Source organism: Rhinolophus ferrumequinum, chromosome 22 (assembly GCF_004115265.2).
Source record: "Rhinolophus ferrumequinum isolate MPI-CBG mRhiFer1 chromosome 22, mRhiFer1_v1.p, whole genome shotgun sequence".
NCBI lineage: Eukaryota > Metazoa > Chordata > Mammalia > Chiroptera > Rhinolophidae > Rhinolophus > Rhinolophus ferrumequinum.
Window position 1 is genome coordinate 49,312,628 of NC_046305.1, and position 17,086 is coordinate 49,329,713.

General features: G+C 41.8%; 1 protein-coding gene across 24 annotated transcripts in view; it reads left to right on the forward strand.

The window, feature by feature from the left end:
- The window catches only part of LOC117014346 (myomegalin), a 175,784-nt gene that overhangs the window by 89,890 nt on the left and 68,808 nt on the right, over positions 1-17,086 (forward strand). For 13 of the 24 annotated variants that reach the window (XR_004421492.1, XM_033092073.1, XM_033092079.1 and 10 more), the window contains exon 1: positions 12,268-14,111. The exons of the other annotated variants lie outside the window; for them this stretch is intronic. Coding sequence is in view for 12 of the 13 variants with exons in the window: in XM_033092073.1 (XP_032947964.1) it covers positions 12,987-14,111 (1,125 nt within the window). In the remaining variant the exon portion in view is untranslated. Of the gene's footprint in view, positions 1-12,267; positions 14,112-17,086 lie in introns of those variants that run through there. 24 annotated transcript variants of the gene reach the window in all.

The window sequence follows — 17,086 nt, forward strand, 5'->3', positions numbered from 1 at the left end:
TTCCAAAGGAAAGGAAATGGTTTTGGTCACTGTGCTTCTATCTTATATTCTATGGCCTAGACAGAAAGAAATATTGACGTGATTTATGTAATACTTGGGAACTTTTAGCCATACTCCAGCGGTACAGATTGACTTATGGAAGGGTGCAGAGTTTAGAGAAAGAATCCTGATCCTTCCATAACTGATTCTAGTATGAAGTGTCCTAGATTTTTACCTAGGGGAGCAGAGTGGTATGAAAAAATGAGCTCAGGTTTTAATATTTGAATCCCACTGTCAACGCTTCTTTCATGTATGGCCTTGGACAATTTACATAACCGCTCCGAGTACAGTTTCCTCCTCTGTAAAATAACGGTAAAAACATCTGATGTTTAGTTTCTTGATAAGGCCGTTTTGTATAACGTTTATGGTACTTGGTCAACTAGTCAGTTTTTTTAAAAAAAATAACTGAAACGAAATGAAAGAAGTTTCTGTGGCCCCTGGAACAAAAGATCAGAGACATGAGGACTGATAGGTTAAATTAAAAAACAGACAAACAAACTACCGAACAAACTAACTAACTGACGTTCAGCCATTTGTAAGGATTAGAAATAATATATATGCGGTGTCTAGCATATTGCCAAGAGCATGGTAACTACTCTTATCTTTATCTGTATTAGCAACCTGAAAGAGAGTAAGGCTATTCTTCAAATGAGTAGCAGCTATTAAGACAGTCAGTCAATGAGTCAGATATTACAAACTTCACTCACATTGTAATTATCTTTGTCCTACAAAAGACAAAATTAACAAATATTGTGGTTGTCTATTAGTGAGATTAATGGTTACAATTCTCCTTCTGGGCCTGTTAGCCGTGCACATAGAAAAACTGTTTTATAGGCAGAGACGGAACTCAAAGTTGTCCATTCTGTATTATGGCTCCCCAGGAGGACCATAACACAGTCTGAATTGTTCAGGGCAAATTGGCCCCAATGACAATTATATCCCACGTTAATCTCCTTGACAAAAAAAGAAATATTGAAGCACTTTCTATACCATCGTGCGAACATGTCATCACACTCGAATGGTTTATATTATTATAATATAAAGCCTAGTCGTGAATTTATAGGATTTCTTAAGCACATATTCCAAGTGTAATTTAAAAATAGTTATCAATGAATATTCAACAACTTTTCTGTAGTAATGACGTGAGCAAATACTGTATACCATTTTCTATGTGCCAAGTGCTACTCTAAATACCTTATATAGCAACTCAAATTAATTTAAGTCTCAAAACAACCCTGTGAGATGTATACTGACATGAGGCATAAAAAGAGAGTAATTGATAATCAAATAATGTTGATTTTCATATGTAAATTCTTGAGCACAACTATAATAAAGACATAAAAAAAAAAGTAAGCGCCTGTATCAAAAATCACTGTGAATGTCACAGCTTCAAATGCAGCGTAATGTTATAAATGATGGTATCACATGCAGGCATGTTACATTGGAATTCAAAAATGGCAGGTGGCCATGCCAAGGTGAAAAACTCTTGGTAAATTTCCAAACGAAACAAAAAGAATCCTCTCCTAATTTACATAGTAGTTCAATTCATGGAAAATTTAATGTCTATTAACATGTTTATTTAACAGGAGAATTAAGTCCTAGGCCAGATGATTATATAAACCATCTTATTACCTCCATCAGTGCCCCAGGGAATACTTGAAAGTCATTCAAATGTCACGCTAGTTATGTAGCACCCTTTGCCTCACTCATCATTGTGACAACAATAAAAACAAGAAACACCCCCCCATGAATTTGCAAAATGCACTTTAGGAGATTGTATAGTTGCTCAGTAGAACCACTGGTCTATGGAGTCCTTGCCTTCAAAGGGTTTATAGTCCAATAAGAGATTGGCATTTAAAGAATTGAAATGGAGGATGATAAATAAAGACATAGAAATATATGCGTAGTGCTAAAGGGACACACAGGTAACAGGGATTAAGTCTATCTATAGAAGTCAGAGAAAGACTCCCCTGGAAGTCGCCTGGGCCTTAAAGGCTGAGCACAGCAGGCAGAAAATAGGAGAAGTGCATTTTAGGCAGGGGGAACAATATATCTGCAGTGGTGTGGAACGTACGGTAGATAAGGAATTGGGAGTCACTGGCATTACCAAATATATGATAAGGGCTGGCGAACGAAATACATAGTTGGAAAGTCCCATAAATATCAAGGTCAGGACTTCATGTTGCAGGCAACGGAGAATTTTTAAAAATTAAGCAAGGGGAATAAAAGCATATGATTTGCATTTTAGAAGGGCAATCCTGGTGGTTGTTTAGACTGAGGATTAACTGAGCAGATAATTGGTGTCACCCCTTGAGATAATAAGTCATGGTTTGACAACGCTAGTAACTGTTTCATCTAACCCATTCTGTGAATTAGAGAGGGCTAAAGAATGTTGTGAGACCAATTCTAAAACACTTTGTCTCCCCCCTCTGTTCCAGTCATGTGTGGCAACTCTTGCTATTTGTGACGCCTGAACCCTCTGCTGTGGGCGTTATCCTTCTCTAACAGCCACTTAGTTCTCTCAGATAAGGCAGTTTTGATCCAGATTATTTGACTTCGTTGATTTTACCATCCCTCTGTTTTTCTTTTCCATTCTACCCAAACATGGGACAGCATCCATCTGAGCTGGTGTGTACTTGCGCAATACTTACGAATTTCTATTATCTAATTAACTACACAGTACAAAGAATGCCATAAACTTGACAGGCTGCTGATGGATAACACTCCGTGTTTGCTTCCAATCCTCCACATCCAGTCAGCACGTTGTTCTGATCAGAGGGCCCAGGATCCTTTCGATGTGGCTGTCATCTTCTTCACTAGGGAGTCAGGAACTGCATAAAGTGAAGTTGACCAAGCATTTTTCTCTCCCTTACTGAATGTATCTTCAGAGTTGCGGGGAAAGCTGGTACTTATTCCAGTTGTTGATATTACTCCCCTCTGCAGGGTGATGGAAACTTCATCTCAAAGAACCTTTTGAATGAAAACAGACCTGGAGGGTGTGAAGGCAGGGGAAATGATGTACATGCAAAGGAAAGTCTAGACGAATTCTTGTTTTGTTTCTTTCCTTTCTTTCTTCTCCATTTCCCCAAGTATACGATAAGCAATATTTATAAACGGGTAATTTCACTGTGGCTGGCCTAAAAAATGAAACAGGACAACAGAAGAGGGAGAGGCATACGTTAAACAATCGGGCTGGACCTTCCCACTCACACAAAGCAGCAGACACTCAAGCCATTGCATTTATGGCTCATTGGGAACCTGATGTAAATAGCACTGCTGTATTTCCTAAAACAGCAAACATTCCAGTGTTACCATGGAGACATCTGACGTGGAGGTTAAAGCAAGGAGGTTAAGACAAGAATGCGCTCATGCTGGCTCTGAGAGCTCCAGGCAGAGATGGAAAACCTTGCAGGGATTAGTAAGTAGCCCAGGCAGCTCCCACCCAATTCATATAAGGAGAATTTTTTTAGAGTAGCTTTTCTGTATCCCCTTCTTAAGCTGATAGAGGTTGTGGCTGGAGACTCACCGACAAATCCTCATTCAACATCCCTGTCTCCCAGACATAACCCTCACTGGTAACATGTCTCAGAAACAGGCCTTATCAGCTAAGGCAATCCTAGTTCTGACCCTTTAGAGCAGCCAAGAAGGGGGAAAAATAAGGGGCTTCTTCACAGCTTCACTGAAAATATTTGTTGAGCATTTACAGTGCACACAGGACTGTTATGTGAAGGAAGAGGAACACAAAAATGTAAAAGGTTTCTGCTTTGCCTTCTAGAAATTACAATCTAAATGAAAAGTAAGAAGGTCACAGATGGAAACAAAATACAAGGCAGTAGAAGAAAAAAAATCATTATAGGCTGGGGTGGGCGGCGAAGATTCTGATCTTTGAGGGATGAGTAGGATTTTAATAAGAAATCAAAAGGGAAGGCATCAATTCATTCATTCATTCAAGGATTATTTACTTAGATCTAGGAACATGCTGCTCTAAGTGCCTCAGAAGATAACAAGATTAGTAAGGTGTATGATTCCTCTTCTTAAAGGGCTTACCGGCTAATGGGAAGAAGGACACACAAATCACTATAGGTACAAAAGTGCTTTGGACATTCAAAGAACAGGAAGATGTCTTTTGAAGGGATTAAGAAGGGCAGCTCAAAGGAAATACTTGAAAGTTGGATAGGACTTTGACAGGTGGAGATGGTAGTAATAGGAGAGAACATTCCAAGTAGATGAGATGGAGAGGTAGAGAAGTTCAGGAGAAGGAAGCAGTAGTTGGAATAGAATATGTGGGAGACAGTGAATTCAGGCTAGAGAAATAGGGTGCAGCCAGAGTCAGAGGGTGTTGCGTGGCAGGTAAGAAGTTTATGATTCATTGATAAGTCATTAGGTCTCCGGGTTACCATGCAGGAAAGTGATATATCTGAGCTCTGCTTTAGAAAGCGTAATGTGGAAGGAGGATAGAAGAGAGAGGAAAGAAGTTGAGGGAACGAATTATTATGGAAGTCTATTACTTAAGATATGAGGTCATTAGAGGGTAACCAAGAATGCAAGTTTTGTGCCAAAGCAAAAGAGTGAAATAAAAGTTTAAGATATAATAAACAGTTCATTCATTCATTCATTCATTCATTCACATATTCCAGCCAATGACTATTTACTGAGTACCTACCATGGCCAGACTCTGGTGCTCTAAGGTGCGGGAAAAACAGTAAGAACAAGAAAGGCAGAACGCTTCCCTTTATGGAGCTTGCATTCTAATAAGGGAGATAGATAAATTACCAAGTAGTCAAATAAGTAATGGCAAATTGTGATAAGTACATCGAAGAAAACAAAGAGCAGGGATTAGCAAGCTTTTCCTATAAAAGACAGGTAGTAAATAATTTAGACTTTGCGGGCCGCAAGGTATCTGCCCTTGTAGCACAAAATGGATATACACAAAACATACAGGAATTGGTATGGCTGTGTTCCAATAAAGCTTCATTTACAAAAGCAGGTGGGGCTGGATTGAGCCCACAGTCTAGTCTGCTGACCCCTAATAGAGAATTAGGAGGAAGGAGCGGGCATTATAAGAAAGGGGAAGATGAGGAAGGCGTACGGTTCAGTCTTTCCTGTGGTGATTGTGAGATGTCTCTGACACCATAGGTAGTTGGCTGTTTGAGAGTTGAACTCACAGGAGAATTCTGGGGTAAAGCTATAAATGGGAAGCTACTGGTATAAAGAGAGGAAAGGATGATGTGACAGTGAAAGGGAATACAAAGAGGTGTAAAGGGTCTAGGACTGGATGCCAAAGAACAATTTACAAAAGATCCGGAGTGGGTATAATGCTTAGTTCACAAAGCCAGTTATGCAGGAGATACCACATTTCTTTACTTTCTTTAAATCACTGTAGCGTTACCCAGAGTCCCTATCGTAATCAGGCTGGTGGCGAATTCAGTGTCATCCGTTTGGTACTTTCTCCTCCCCACTCTCTGTTATGGGAAGGTGAAGGTCCCTAGGTTTTCTCAGGAGATCACTCTGACCATTGGTCCATGGCTGAAGCACCCCTGCCCCACCAAGCACGGTTCTGCCAATCCTAACAGCTTGCTATGTGATTCATGGAATCTTTTATGAAGCCAGAACCCATGGACCTGGAGTCCAGCCTCTCCAAGTCACCCCCTGCCTTCCCCCGCACCCCGCCTCCAGGTCCTGCTGCTTCCCCAGGGCACTGGTATTGAATGGAGGTGGGTCCTTGATTTTTCTTTGCCCCCCAGTCTATTCCCAATGTGGGTGAAATCTCACTTTCTCCTCTCTTGTAGACCTCAAAGACATTCTTCTCTCCTCTTCCCCACTGGGACACCTGGCTGAAACTTCTCAGTGGGTTTAGAATTTTATAAAAGTCAGGGGAATGCATTTGACTTCAGCCTCTGCTCTTCACTCTGTAAAAACTCCCGAGTGAAGGTAATGCTAAGGGCCTGACTATCAGATTAGAAGAGAGGGAGGAGGCAGGGCATACAGGTAACAGAACACATTTATATCCCAAAATCTGCCCTGTCACCATTTGGTTAGGGAAGACGTATAAGATGAAGAAGTATGAGATGAAGCTGAAGAGTAGATTTGGATCTTTTTGTAGAGATACCGAAATGCCAGGCTAAGGATTTTGGACTTCATCCTATAGGTAGGTAGTGGACAATGATGGATCTTTACTATGAATGTTCTGGAACTAGTACACAGGATGATTAGAGCGGTAAGCTTCTAAGGCTGTGTGACATGGTTAAGTTTTAGGTTTCAAGAACCTGAAATGGAAAGTGTAGTAAAAATGTGAAGCAACATTTCTAAACAAGCTAGAGATGTTCAGAAAAAGGATAGAAAACAAGTTAGTGTTTGGCTTGATAGGGAAGGATTCTAAGGAGGTAAAGTCACAAGCGTGAAGTTTCCAAGTTCACCCAGTTACAGAACATGGTCTGACCATTCTCTCCTGCTGATCTCACTTTAGCTTTTTACATCAACCAACCATCCCTCTCATTCTTGAAATTCTGTCCCCCTCTCACTTGTGCTTTGATTGCAGCAGACCTCCACTTAGTTTTCTCAGTCACCAACTCAGCATATCCCAAATCAAATTTTTCATCACCTTTTTTACAAATGGAGTCACATTTCTGCTCATTTAGACCACTTTTCTACCAGTCTTCCGGACCAAAAATCTAACCTCCATCTTTAATCATTCCTTTTCCTTCAACCTCTCTGCATATACGTTATCAAGCCGTGCCATTCATTCCTTTAAAATGATTCTCATATTTACCACGTTCTTTCTGTTTCTTCACCAGACCTTTATTACCCTACATAGGAATAAGCGCAGTGGCTTTTCAGCAGGTCTTCCTGTCACCACCTCAAAATCTCTCCCTAAAACCCCAAGCCATCCTGTTGCCTGGCTAACTTTCTTTTTTAAAAAATTTTTATTGGGGAATATCGGGGAACAGTGTGTTTTTCCAGGACCCATCAGCTCCAAGTCAAGTCGTTGTTTTCAATCTAGTGGTGGAAAGCGCAGCTCCCTGGCCCATGTGGGAATCCAACCGGCGACCGTGGTGTTATGAGCATTGCGCTCTAACCAACTGGGCCAACGGGCTGCTCCTGGCTAACTTTCTAAAATACAAGTTTTCATTCATGCCATTCTCTGCTCAACTCCATAACATTGAGTCAGAATTCTTTTGCCTTTGCCAAACACTAGCCAAATTCCCGTTGCCTGAGGCCCTCCACAGCGCCACGGCATCTTGTCTGGCTTACAGCTGGCCCTTCATACATGTTCTTTGAAGGAGCCATTAGAATAAGACAAATAGAGTAGGATGAACCTGACCATTCAAATGTCCCACAAAATGCCCACCATTTCTCTTTACCTACAGGCTTGCACTGTATTTAACCCAATTCCCAAGACATTTGATGATCCTGTTTTCTTTTTTTTGCAGTCCCTTCCTTTGTTTTGTCCATCCTAAGGCCCACCTCACGTGCCACTCTGGCCCCCTTCGGCTACAGCAGTCCATTCTATCTCAACTTTTTCTGCACTCCCATTGAATTTAAGTCAATCCCGTTTAATTTACCAATCAATTGTTCTGAGTGTAGCATGTGCATTTTCTCCCCGTCCACTAAACAGAGCTCCCTGGAGACAGAGAAAAGACCTACTGAGTTTGCATGAATTCTTGTTCACTGGTTGACTGATTTAATATACACTTTGATGTTCCCTTAAACAGCTATGGGGATTCGATAACTTAACTTGAAAGACTCTAATGTTTACTACTTTAAGAGGGATTCTGCTGATACCCATATTAATCCAATCTGTAGTTGAACTGGAAATCTCCTGGTTTTAAAACAAGTGTTTTTAAATGCTGTGATAGGAATTAATACAAAGCATGATCCTTCCTGGCATCTTAGGGCTTTGTAAGCAGCAAATCATGCTTGTGTTGTACATAAAGCCTAACTGGCATGACTTTGATATTCGTGCATTTCCTGTTTTAGCTTCTCTTCCAGAATCACTTTTTTTTTTTGGGGGGGGGGGGGGGCGTAGTTTTTAGTAATTAGAACAGCTATTTCCAATGTCATAACTAAGGCAATGAAAACCTAATAAAACTGGCTTGAGACATGGGGATTTTCCACATCTCATTCTCTTGGAAACTCCTTCCTCACCCAGAATTAGGTCTTAGAAACACTACAACACAGAGGGTACAAAAGTGGCTAAGGTTCTAAGAGAGCCTTCCCAGGGCTCCATGATCTGGAGATCAAAAGAGAGATAGTGCAAAAGATCCTGGCCATACTAATATTTAGGAAGTTTGTTCCAAATTAGTGATAATTCTCTAACGTCAACACTTTTGTAAGTAGTTCTTCGTTGATGGGTTTTCCCATTTATCTGCAGAGTGTCTAATCTTTTGACTGACATTTTACTGAATACAGTTTAGGATTGTTTTAATTCAGTGGTTTTCAAAGTGTGGCTCCCAGACAGCAGCCAACAGCAGGATTTGGGAATTTATTAGGAAAGCAAATTCTTGGGTCCCACCCCAGACCAACTGAATCAGAAACTCTAGTAAGTAGGTCCCAGCAATCTCTGTGTCTTTACAAACCCTCCCTGATTCCAACGTACGCCAAAGGTTGAAAACAACCGTTTAAATTCAACATTTGTAGATTAGGAAATTAAGGACCAGTTATTAGTGATTTCACCTAGGACATACAGCTAACAAGTGCTTGGGAGTGCACTCATCAATCCATTTTTGAGGGCAAACTGCTGATATAGCAAATGAATAATTTGTTTAATTTATAATAGTTTGTCACAATATGAAACCTGTTCTCAAATTTTCCTTTCTTATGTACCTTTGATACGTTTTAGAAATAATCATCCTATTCTAAATGATCATAAAATCCCGAAATCTCACCTTAACAACATGGCATGCTTCAATCGTAACTGTGTGGTGTGCACAGACATATAATAGTTTCCAAAGCTCATATGGATAGGAACCATAAAGTTTTGAATGTGCAATTGGGCCTTTTATAGAAAGAGTTCTAGATTCTTCTGGGTTCTAATGTATCTTCTCAATTTTCAAACCTATTCTTATGATAAAGTGGGGTTTACTTTCTACCAAAGAAATCCATCAGATAAAAGTTTATGGGTAATATATATTTTTATATTTATATACCCCTTTTTATCTTTCTATAAATTGAACTATACCAACATGTATAAAATCTACAAATCTAAGAGTTCAGTATATGAGCTTTGATGGTTGTACACATCCATGTAACCATCACCCAAATCAAGATAAAGAACAATTTCATCACCCCAGAAAATTTCTTTGTACCCCTTTACTGTCAATTCTCACCCTATCTCGTCCCCTAAAATCACTTCCTGAATTTCTCGCACTATAGATTCTTTTTTTGTTGTTGTTAGACCTAAAATAAATGGAATCTCATGGGACGTATTGATGGGTATATGACTTGTTTCATGCTTCATTCATGTGGGCATCAAAGTTCTTTCTTTTTTATTGCTGGTTAGTACTGCATTGTATGAATATATGAAAATGTGTTTTTGCTTACCTTTTTCTTAGTAATAATTTTTTTTCTTATCACGAAAGCAATACATGCTTATTATAGAAAATGATAGAATATCAAGGAGGAAAGACGAAAATAAGCATCCATAATTCCATTCTCTAGACATAATTGCTGTTTAATAACTTGTATATTCCCTTTGAACCTTTGTTTATATGTTGTGCACATATATGTAATATATATAGTTATCACGTTACAAAGATTCTCATTTTAGGTTCATGTTTTACTACTTAGACTCTGATACTCGTGTGTTAAATTGGCTCAGTTCTTAGTTTTTACTATAGAATATTCTCTAAATTTAAAAAAAATTAAAAAATAATAGACGACTACACATTCATGGCCAAAAATTCAAATGACACGTGGTATATAGAATAAAAGTAAATGTTCTTGTTGAGCCCCACCCCCTTTTGCTTGCCTTCCCATACGTAGCCAGTGTTAACTAAATACAAAATCTTGACCAAGATGACATTCGTGAGGACCGTGAAATGCTGAATTTATTATCTCTTATCTTAATTTTTAAATTTAGTATTACAGTTTTCTTCTATGTTTTATTTTTCAATTTTTGCGTTCAAGTTTTGCTGTCTACACACCAGTGATCTTTTAGTTGGGATGAAATGATTTTATAATAACAAATGATTATGTTAGGACTATTTCTAGTACTAAAGTTTACTATCCATTTTGAAATATGGTTTTTACATATTTTCTCTAGGAGTGAATAGAGTGCTAGCTTCAAATTTTCTTTGATTGAGTGATTTATTCCGATCTGTTGTTGAAAGCCTCGATATGTATAGCTCTCTCTTTTGGTATGTTGATCTGTACTTATAGCAAACAAATTCTCCAATGGTAAATCGCCTTTTCTCCATTTATACTGATTTGCACTTCTACACGAAGCTGTCTATATACTCATTCAAGTTTAGAGACGCTCGGCCAGATGCACAATTTTATTAAGGAACAGAGAATATTACAAAGTATTCTTTAGTTTGCTCCTGAAAAGCACTTTGTTTCATTAGCATTTTCACCCCCTGGGAAAACGTGGCTTGCATTCAGTCAGAGATGAGGCTTGATTAATTTGTTAGGAAATTTTTGAATTTGCACTTTTATGGAGTTTTGAGTCCTTGCTGCTGTTTAGGACAATACTTAAGACAGCGTCAGCAGGGTCGTGTCCTGTAGGCCAGAAACACCTTGCCTCTCTTTAGATCATATAGATTCCAAAGACTGTTGTTTAATTTCTTCTGACTTTAGAGTTCCTATACCTAGAGGCAGGCAAAAATGCAGCTGAAATGAGTTTTACTCTTTTTCTCGTCTTTGGTTTGAGGGCCAGAACACGCAGATTTAGGTGAAATCACATACGCAAAGTTTTGGAGCCTGTGAAGCCCCAAAGCTCTAAGGACTGACCTGTCTTCCAACGGAGCTACTAAGATTTTTGTTTTGGTGATTAAAATAAATGACAGAACAGTACAATCTTATGTGTGTAGAGCCCCATAAAGTTTTAAAATTACTTTAAAATAGTCCCTTTATTACAATATCAAAATAACAGTATTAAATATTAAATATTAAATATTAAAATTACAGTATTAGCTATTATTTAAGGAGCTAAGCATTGTTACAAAGTACTTCCCCTAAATCATCTCATTTAACCCTCGAGACATTTGGAGGCTTTTATGAGCTCTCACTGAAGGCATTTGAATGTCTCCAGGCTTAGGAATGTGGGTTCTGTCTTGCAGATGAGGTTCAGCAGTGCTTAAATACTGTTGTTTGCCTTGACCTCTCACAAGGTCAAGTTAGTGACATTTAGCATTATTGTCACTGGGAAATGTGCTCCAGGTGATTGCTGGGTCGGTTTTTCTTCCTGTTTGGTGTCTGCCTGCCTCTCAAAGCCAAGAAAATTCTTTAAAAGTACATTAACACCTGGATCCCTCCTGGTCAGAGCTCCGTGTTCCCTCCAGTGTTTGCTTGCGCCCAAATTCTACACCCAAGGTTGGGTGACTTACAACTGTATGGTGGTGAATAAGACATGGTACTAACTGAAGTCAGTGCAATTCCCAGCCCTAAGTCTGCACAGAGCAGCACGGCCTCACACGCTGGACGCTTTTGTTCCAGAGTCTGTCTACCCTCTCCACCCCTCAAATAAGGACTGTAGTCTACCTGAACCTGAAAGAGAACTGGGTGACGGTAATCTACTCTCAGGTGTCTACATTCTTGAAAAAGTCCATTTTGTCTGCTATTATCTACAAAATCTTGGTTAACCAGCTGCATTCACGTGGTATTTCCGGGACTCTTTCTCAGGTGACTGCTTTGTGCCTTCCCTTGATTTCTTTTGTTAAAAAAAGGGGGGTGGGCGCAAGTCATCAGAGTGCTAAAACCCACCACCCACACCCTCCAACACTTGTCTTCTTCTGTACATACTCCGGATAGCCGAGGGAGAGGTAGAACGGAGCCTCCTTAAATCCGCCCTACCTGCCTCCTCTGGTTTAAGAACCCTTTCTCCCCGCCGGCCTCTGCAGCCGCAGGGCCTTTTAACGCAGGCACCGGCCTGGGGAGGGAGAGGAGGTGGGGCCGCAGGCGGGAGGGGAGCGGCGCGCAGCGGTACCTAGTGGCGCGGCGCGGCCCGGCGGCTCCATCCGGAGTACGTGGCACTAGCCGTGGGGAGAGAGGGAGGGGATTCGGCTTTCTCTTCCCCACGCAGCGCCTCGGGACATCCTGCAGGGGCGACAGTGAGGATCCAGGAGGGAAGTGGTGCGCTTTTTCGGTGGAATCTCAAACGATGAAAGTGGCCTGGCGGTAGTCAGCGTCCGCCCCGCATTCCCCTGGGTACCCACTGTGAGCCAGGTCTGTGTTCCACCGCGAGGAGCGGTGACCCGATTGGGGGGTGAGGGAGACGCGGTCGCCACCCCGCATGCGCAGAGCGGGGGTGCGGCCTCCAGGACTACAGTTCCCAGAGGAACGTGCGGGTGGCCGCAGGCGCGAGCCGCTGGCGCCATCTTGAAATCTGATCCTCAATCTCCGAGCCTTTGCGTCAGCGGCCGGCGGCGGCGAGGGGACGGCGAGCCCAGCCCGCTAGAAGCGAGGACGCTGAGGACGCGGCGGCTGGCGGGAGAGACAGCTGGCGGAGACATGGCAGGTTCCGAGCGCGGCCTGCGCGGCTGTCACTCAGCATCCCCCTGAGGCGTTTCTCCGCCCGCGCCCTCCCCGAGGGGCGGGGCCGACCACTCTGGTACCCAGAGCTCGCGCGCGGGGCTCGGAAGAGGGGCGCCCCTGCACCGTGGGGACCCCCCGGGGCTGTGCCATGCCGGCGGGAGGCCACCGAGGCGGGAGACGGAGCGCAGCCAAGCGCCAGTGAGTGATCGCCGAGCAGCGGGCGCCTCAGGGAAGCGCGGCAGCCGCCGGGAGGGAAGATGAAGGAGATTTGCAGGATCTGTGCCCGGGAGCTGTGCGGGAACCAGCGGCGCTGGATCTTCCACACGACGTCCAAGCTCAACCTCCAGGTTCTGCTTTCGCACGTCCTGGGCAAGGATGTCTCCCGCGACGGCAAAGCCGAGTTCGCTTGCAGCAAGTGTGCTTTCATGCTCGATCGGATCTACAGATTCGACACCGTTATTGCCCGGATCGAAGCCCTTTCCATCGAGCGCTTGCAGAAGCTGCTGCTGGAGAAGGACCGCCTCAAATTCTGCATTGCCAGCATGTATCGCAAGAATAACGATGACCCTGGCGCGGAGCCCAAGGCGGGGAGTGGGACGGTGGACATTTCCGGCTTACCCGACGTGAGGTACTCTGCATTGCTGCAGGAAGATTTTGCCTATTCGGGGTTCGAGTGTTGGGTGGAAAACGAGGACCAGATCCAGGAGCTCCACAGCTGCCACGCTTCGGAAGGCGCTGGACACCGTCCCAGGAGATGCCGCGGTTGTGCAGCTTTGCGGGTTGCCGACTCTGACTATGAAGCCATTTGTAAAGTGCCTCGGAAGGTGGCCCGAAGTATCTCGTGCGGCCCTTCTTCCAGGTGGTCCACCAGCATTGGCACTGAAGAACCAGCACTGTCCGAGGTGGGGCCACCGGACTTACCCGGCACCAAAGGACCCCCCGATGGCGAAAGCATGGAGGAAGGGACACCGGGATCCTCAGTGGAATCTTTGGATGCAAGCGTCCAGGCTAGTCCTCCACAACAAAAGGACGAGGAGACTGAGAGAAGCGCCAAGGAACTTGTCAAGTGTGACTGTTGCTCAGATGACCCGGCTCCCCAGCCTGTGTGTAACCACAAGCTGGAGCTAGCTCTTAGCATGATTAAAGGTCTTGATTATAAACCCATCCAGAGCCCCCGAGGGAGCAAGCTTCCCATTCCGGTGAAATCCAGCCCACCTGGAGCCAGGCCTGGCCCTATCATGACAGATGGAGTTAGTTCTGCTTTCCTTAACCGGTCGTTGAAACCCTTTTACAAGACACCTGTCAGTTATCCCTTGGAGATTTCAGACCTGCAGGAGCTGTGGGATGATCTCTGTGAAGAATATTTGCCACTCCGGGTTCAGGTATACAAAATGGCTACATCGTGCTTCTTTGATCATAGTTTTCTGGCCCCCAGGCTTCACGTGATTTCTGTCTAGGTGAAGGTTAATAATAGTCTAGACTGAAGGATATTATTTCTAGAATTAAGAAAATAATCATTGCACCCATTTTTGTTGCACCTTTTGCTTGTGTCCCATTTAAATGAGACCCAGTAAATGTGTCCCAGTAAAGGAGATTCACATTCAATTTGCTTTTCATAATCCTCTTTGTAACAATATTGGCCTTCCCATTCATTATCAAAACTGCAGACCTTTCAAGACAAAAAGATAAAGATTTCTAATTCACGTTTACCCAATGAAAAGACATATAATCTTACTTCTGGCACTAGAACTCTTCCCTCCTTCCCCCTTCTCACCCCCTTTTTTGTTTTGTTTTCGTGTTTAGATTTGTAGATGTTTTCTCTCATTCTGTAAGGGAGTTAGTTCTCCCTGAAACATTAAACCTTTTATCCCCGATACGCCTCAAACAGATTAGAGCATAGGGTAAAGGTTTGGGGAAAACCTATTAATTCACCAAAATATTGTAACATGTGGACAATATTTATACAAAAGTAATAGGTCATTTGAGGACTAATGATGACTTGCTCATAAAAGAGACTTGGGAATTCAAGGGTTGTCATTTAAAATGTTAAGGCGAAAACTGTTCCCAGCCCGTTAGTCTATTGAGCTTCTTTAGGAGATGTGTAATGATATTAAGAGAGGATTCATCCATTATTGAGTGATAGGAAAGTTTCATCCATTATACTCTCTGAATTTCTTAATGACCAGGATATGGCAATTGATCTTAGTTTGAGCTGTTCATATCTGCCGAATTGATTTCGTGCCAGCCTTTTAAATTCAGCTATATACAGGGACCTGACAGATGCTGTTGTGTTTCTATAGCAACAGTAAATGCTAGGTTCAGTTAACTTTGTGAAACATCTGGTATGTTCTACTTGATACAAATTCTTTAGTGATACCTTTACAAGGGTGGACAATCTAGAAGGCATTTTTGGAAAGCCTGCTAAGGTCAACATCATCCTAGAAATTTAGAGCTAGGTAACAAATGAAATTGTAAAATTGTATCCAATAAGAACTTAAGCAGAAAATGGGAGACGTTTTTCAATTTACACAAAATTGTCAGAAACAGCGTATGTGAAAGTGTTACGAAAAAGTTTTAAAATGTATTTTCGTTTGTATAAAATGTTAAGTATCACTATGCCTGACGCTTGTGTACTTTTCTTTTGCCTCTTTTCTTTCAATGGAGCCTCACAGCTAAATTTGGGCTCTACAGTATTTGTGTGATCAGACTTAGAGGGCACAAATTAAACGTGGTATTTTCATATCAGGATCTGAAAGCAATCTGAGCAGAGTGGGTGGGAAATAAGCTTTTATTTACCCCTCTCAAATATGGCCAATATTGTGGAAAGATAAAGACTTAGAAAATTGCAGGCAAAACAAGAGGAATATTTGCTCCATATTTAATTTAAAATACTATCTATTGGTACCTGCACTCAACACATTTTGGAGTTGGGAAGGATTTTAAACCTCATCTCATGCAGGCCCTGTTTAGAGATATGGCAAGCTCACGGTTTAAATAACTTAGCTCAGGCCGAACCAAAGATCCCTAACCATTGTCAGCCAAGACCTTCCTAGTCTATATATTAAACCACATTGCCTGATATACATTGAATCAAGTAAGTACTTTTTTAAAACGAAGAGCCTTTTTTTTCTATAACCTAAGGGTTCCAGGAGGATTCTTTAGGGATTCTGTGAAGAAAATTGTCATCCTAATAAGCACATTTAAAATTTGGCAATTGTATCTTTAGGTCAAGTTCCTTCACTTCGCTAAATTTGGACATTAGAAAAATGGATGTTTAAAACAGTAGTGTATGACCTTTCTGTTGTCACCGGGCTTACATTCTTTACTGTTCGTTGGATGATAAAACATCGAGAGGAGGGAATAACATTCAGCGTGAAGAATCATGGCATTTCATTATTTTCTCTAATAATTAATAATGTGGGGGGAAATAGAAAGATACATTGGCCTCAAAGTGTCTGCAAACAAAATGTGTAGTTTGGACCCCTGATCTATTGTTTAAGTCAGGGTGACATTTAAGCTCCTTAAGGCCTGTTGTGCTTTATGGCAAAGCCAGAGCCAAGTGGGACAAAGGCAGGCTGGTTTTTGTCTCTTTCTCTGAACAAATGTGGAAAGAACAGAAATAAATGTCAATTATTTTTGGTAGTTGTCTTTTTAGCTTATAGAAAGAAAAAAACCATGAAATAAAAAAAATGTTTTCTTCAGCTAAATTGTACTACAAATATGAGGAAAACCTCTTATCCTAAAGAGCAAGACTGATTGTTCTGTAAGGTCATTTTGATTCCTTTGTTTAATCCTCTGGTTAACCCCATTCTGTGCACTATTACATATCACCATCACAATTCCTCCCAATTGCTTGTCTTCTTTTCTCTCTCTCTTTCATTCTTTCTTCCTCATATTAAAGAAAAACAAGCCACACTGTAGTTCTTCTGCTTACTAATTTTCTGATATTATGTAAGTTAATTTATTTGCCCTCCATAGAATTTATGCCTGAAGACCCAAGGTGGTTCACCTATCTAAAGAAAGGTTTGAAGCCTTATTCTAGCTGGTAATTTTCTTCATTATTGTCTGGCCCTGAACCAAAAAAGCTATGATGGGAGGGGTGTGGTCCCTTAGTAAACATCAGGTTGGCTCTGGCCCATGTGTAATTTCCTTGCAATGCCAGGGTCTGCTCCTGTGTGACTAGGGTATGTTATACCTCTTATAGTTTAGCTACGCAACTAGATCAGGCCCTTTGGAAGATGTAAGCGTTAGATGCTGGTCGAAGATTAGGCCTTTAATTTTATGCTAGTTGATGGTTCTTGTGTATCTCTTCTTATTAACAACAGGATAGAAAATTACAGCAGCTTGAGATCTATGA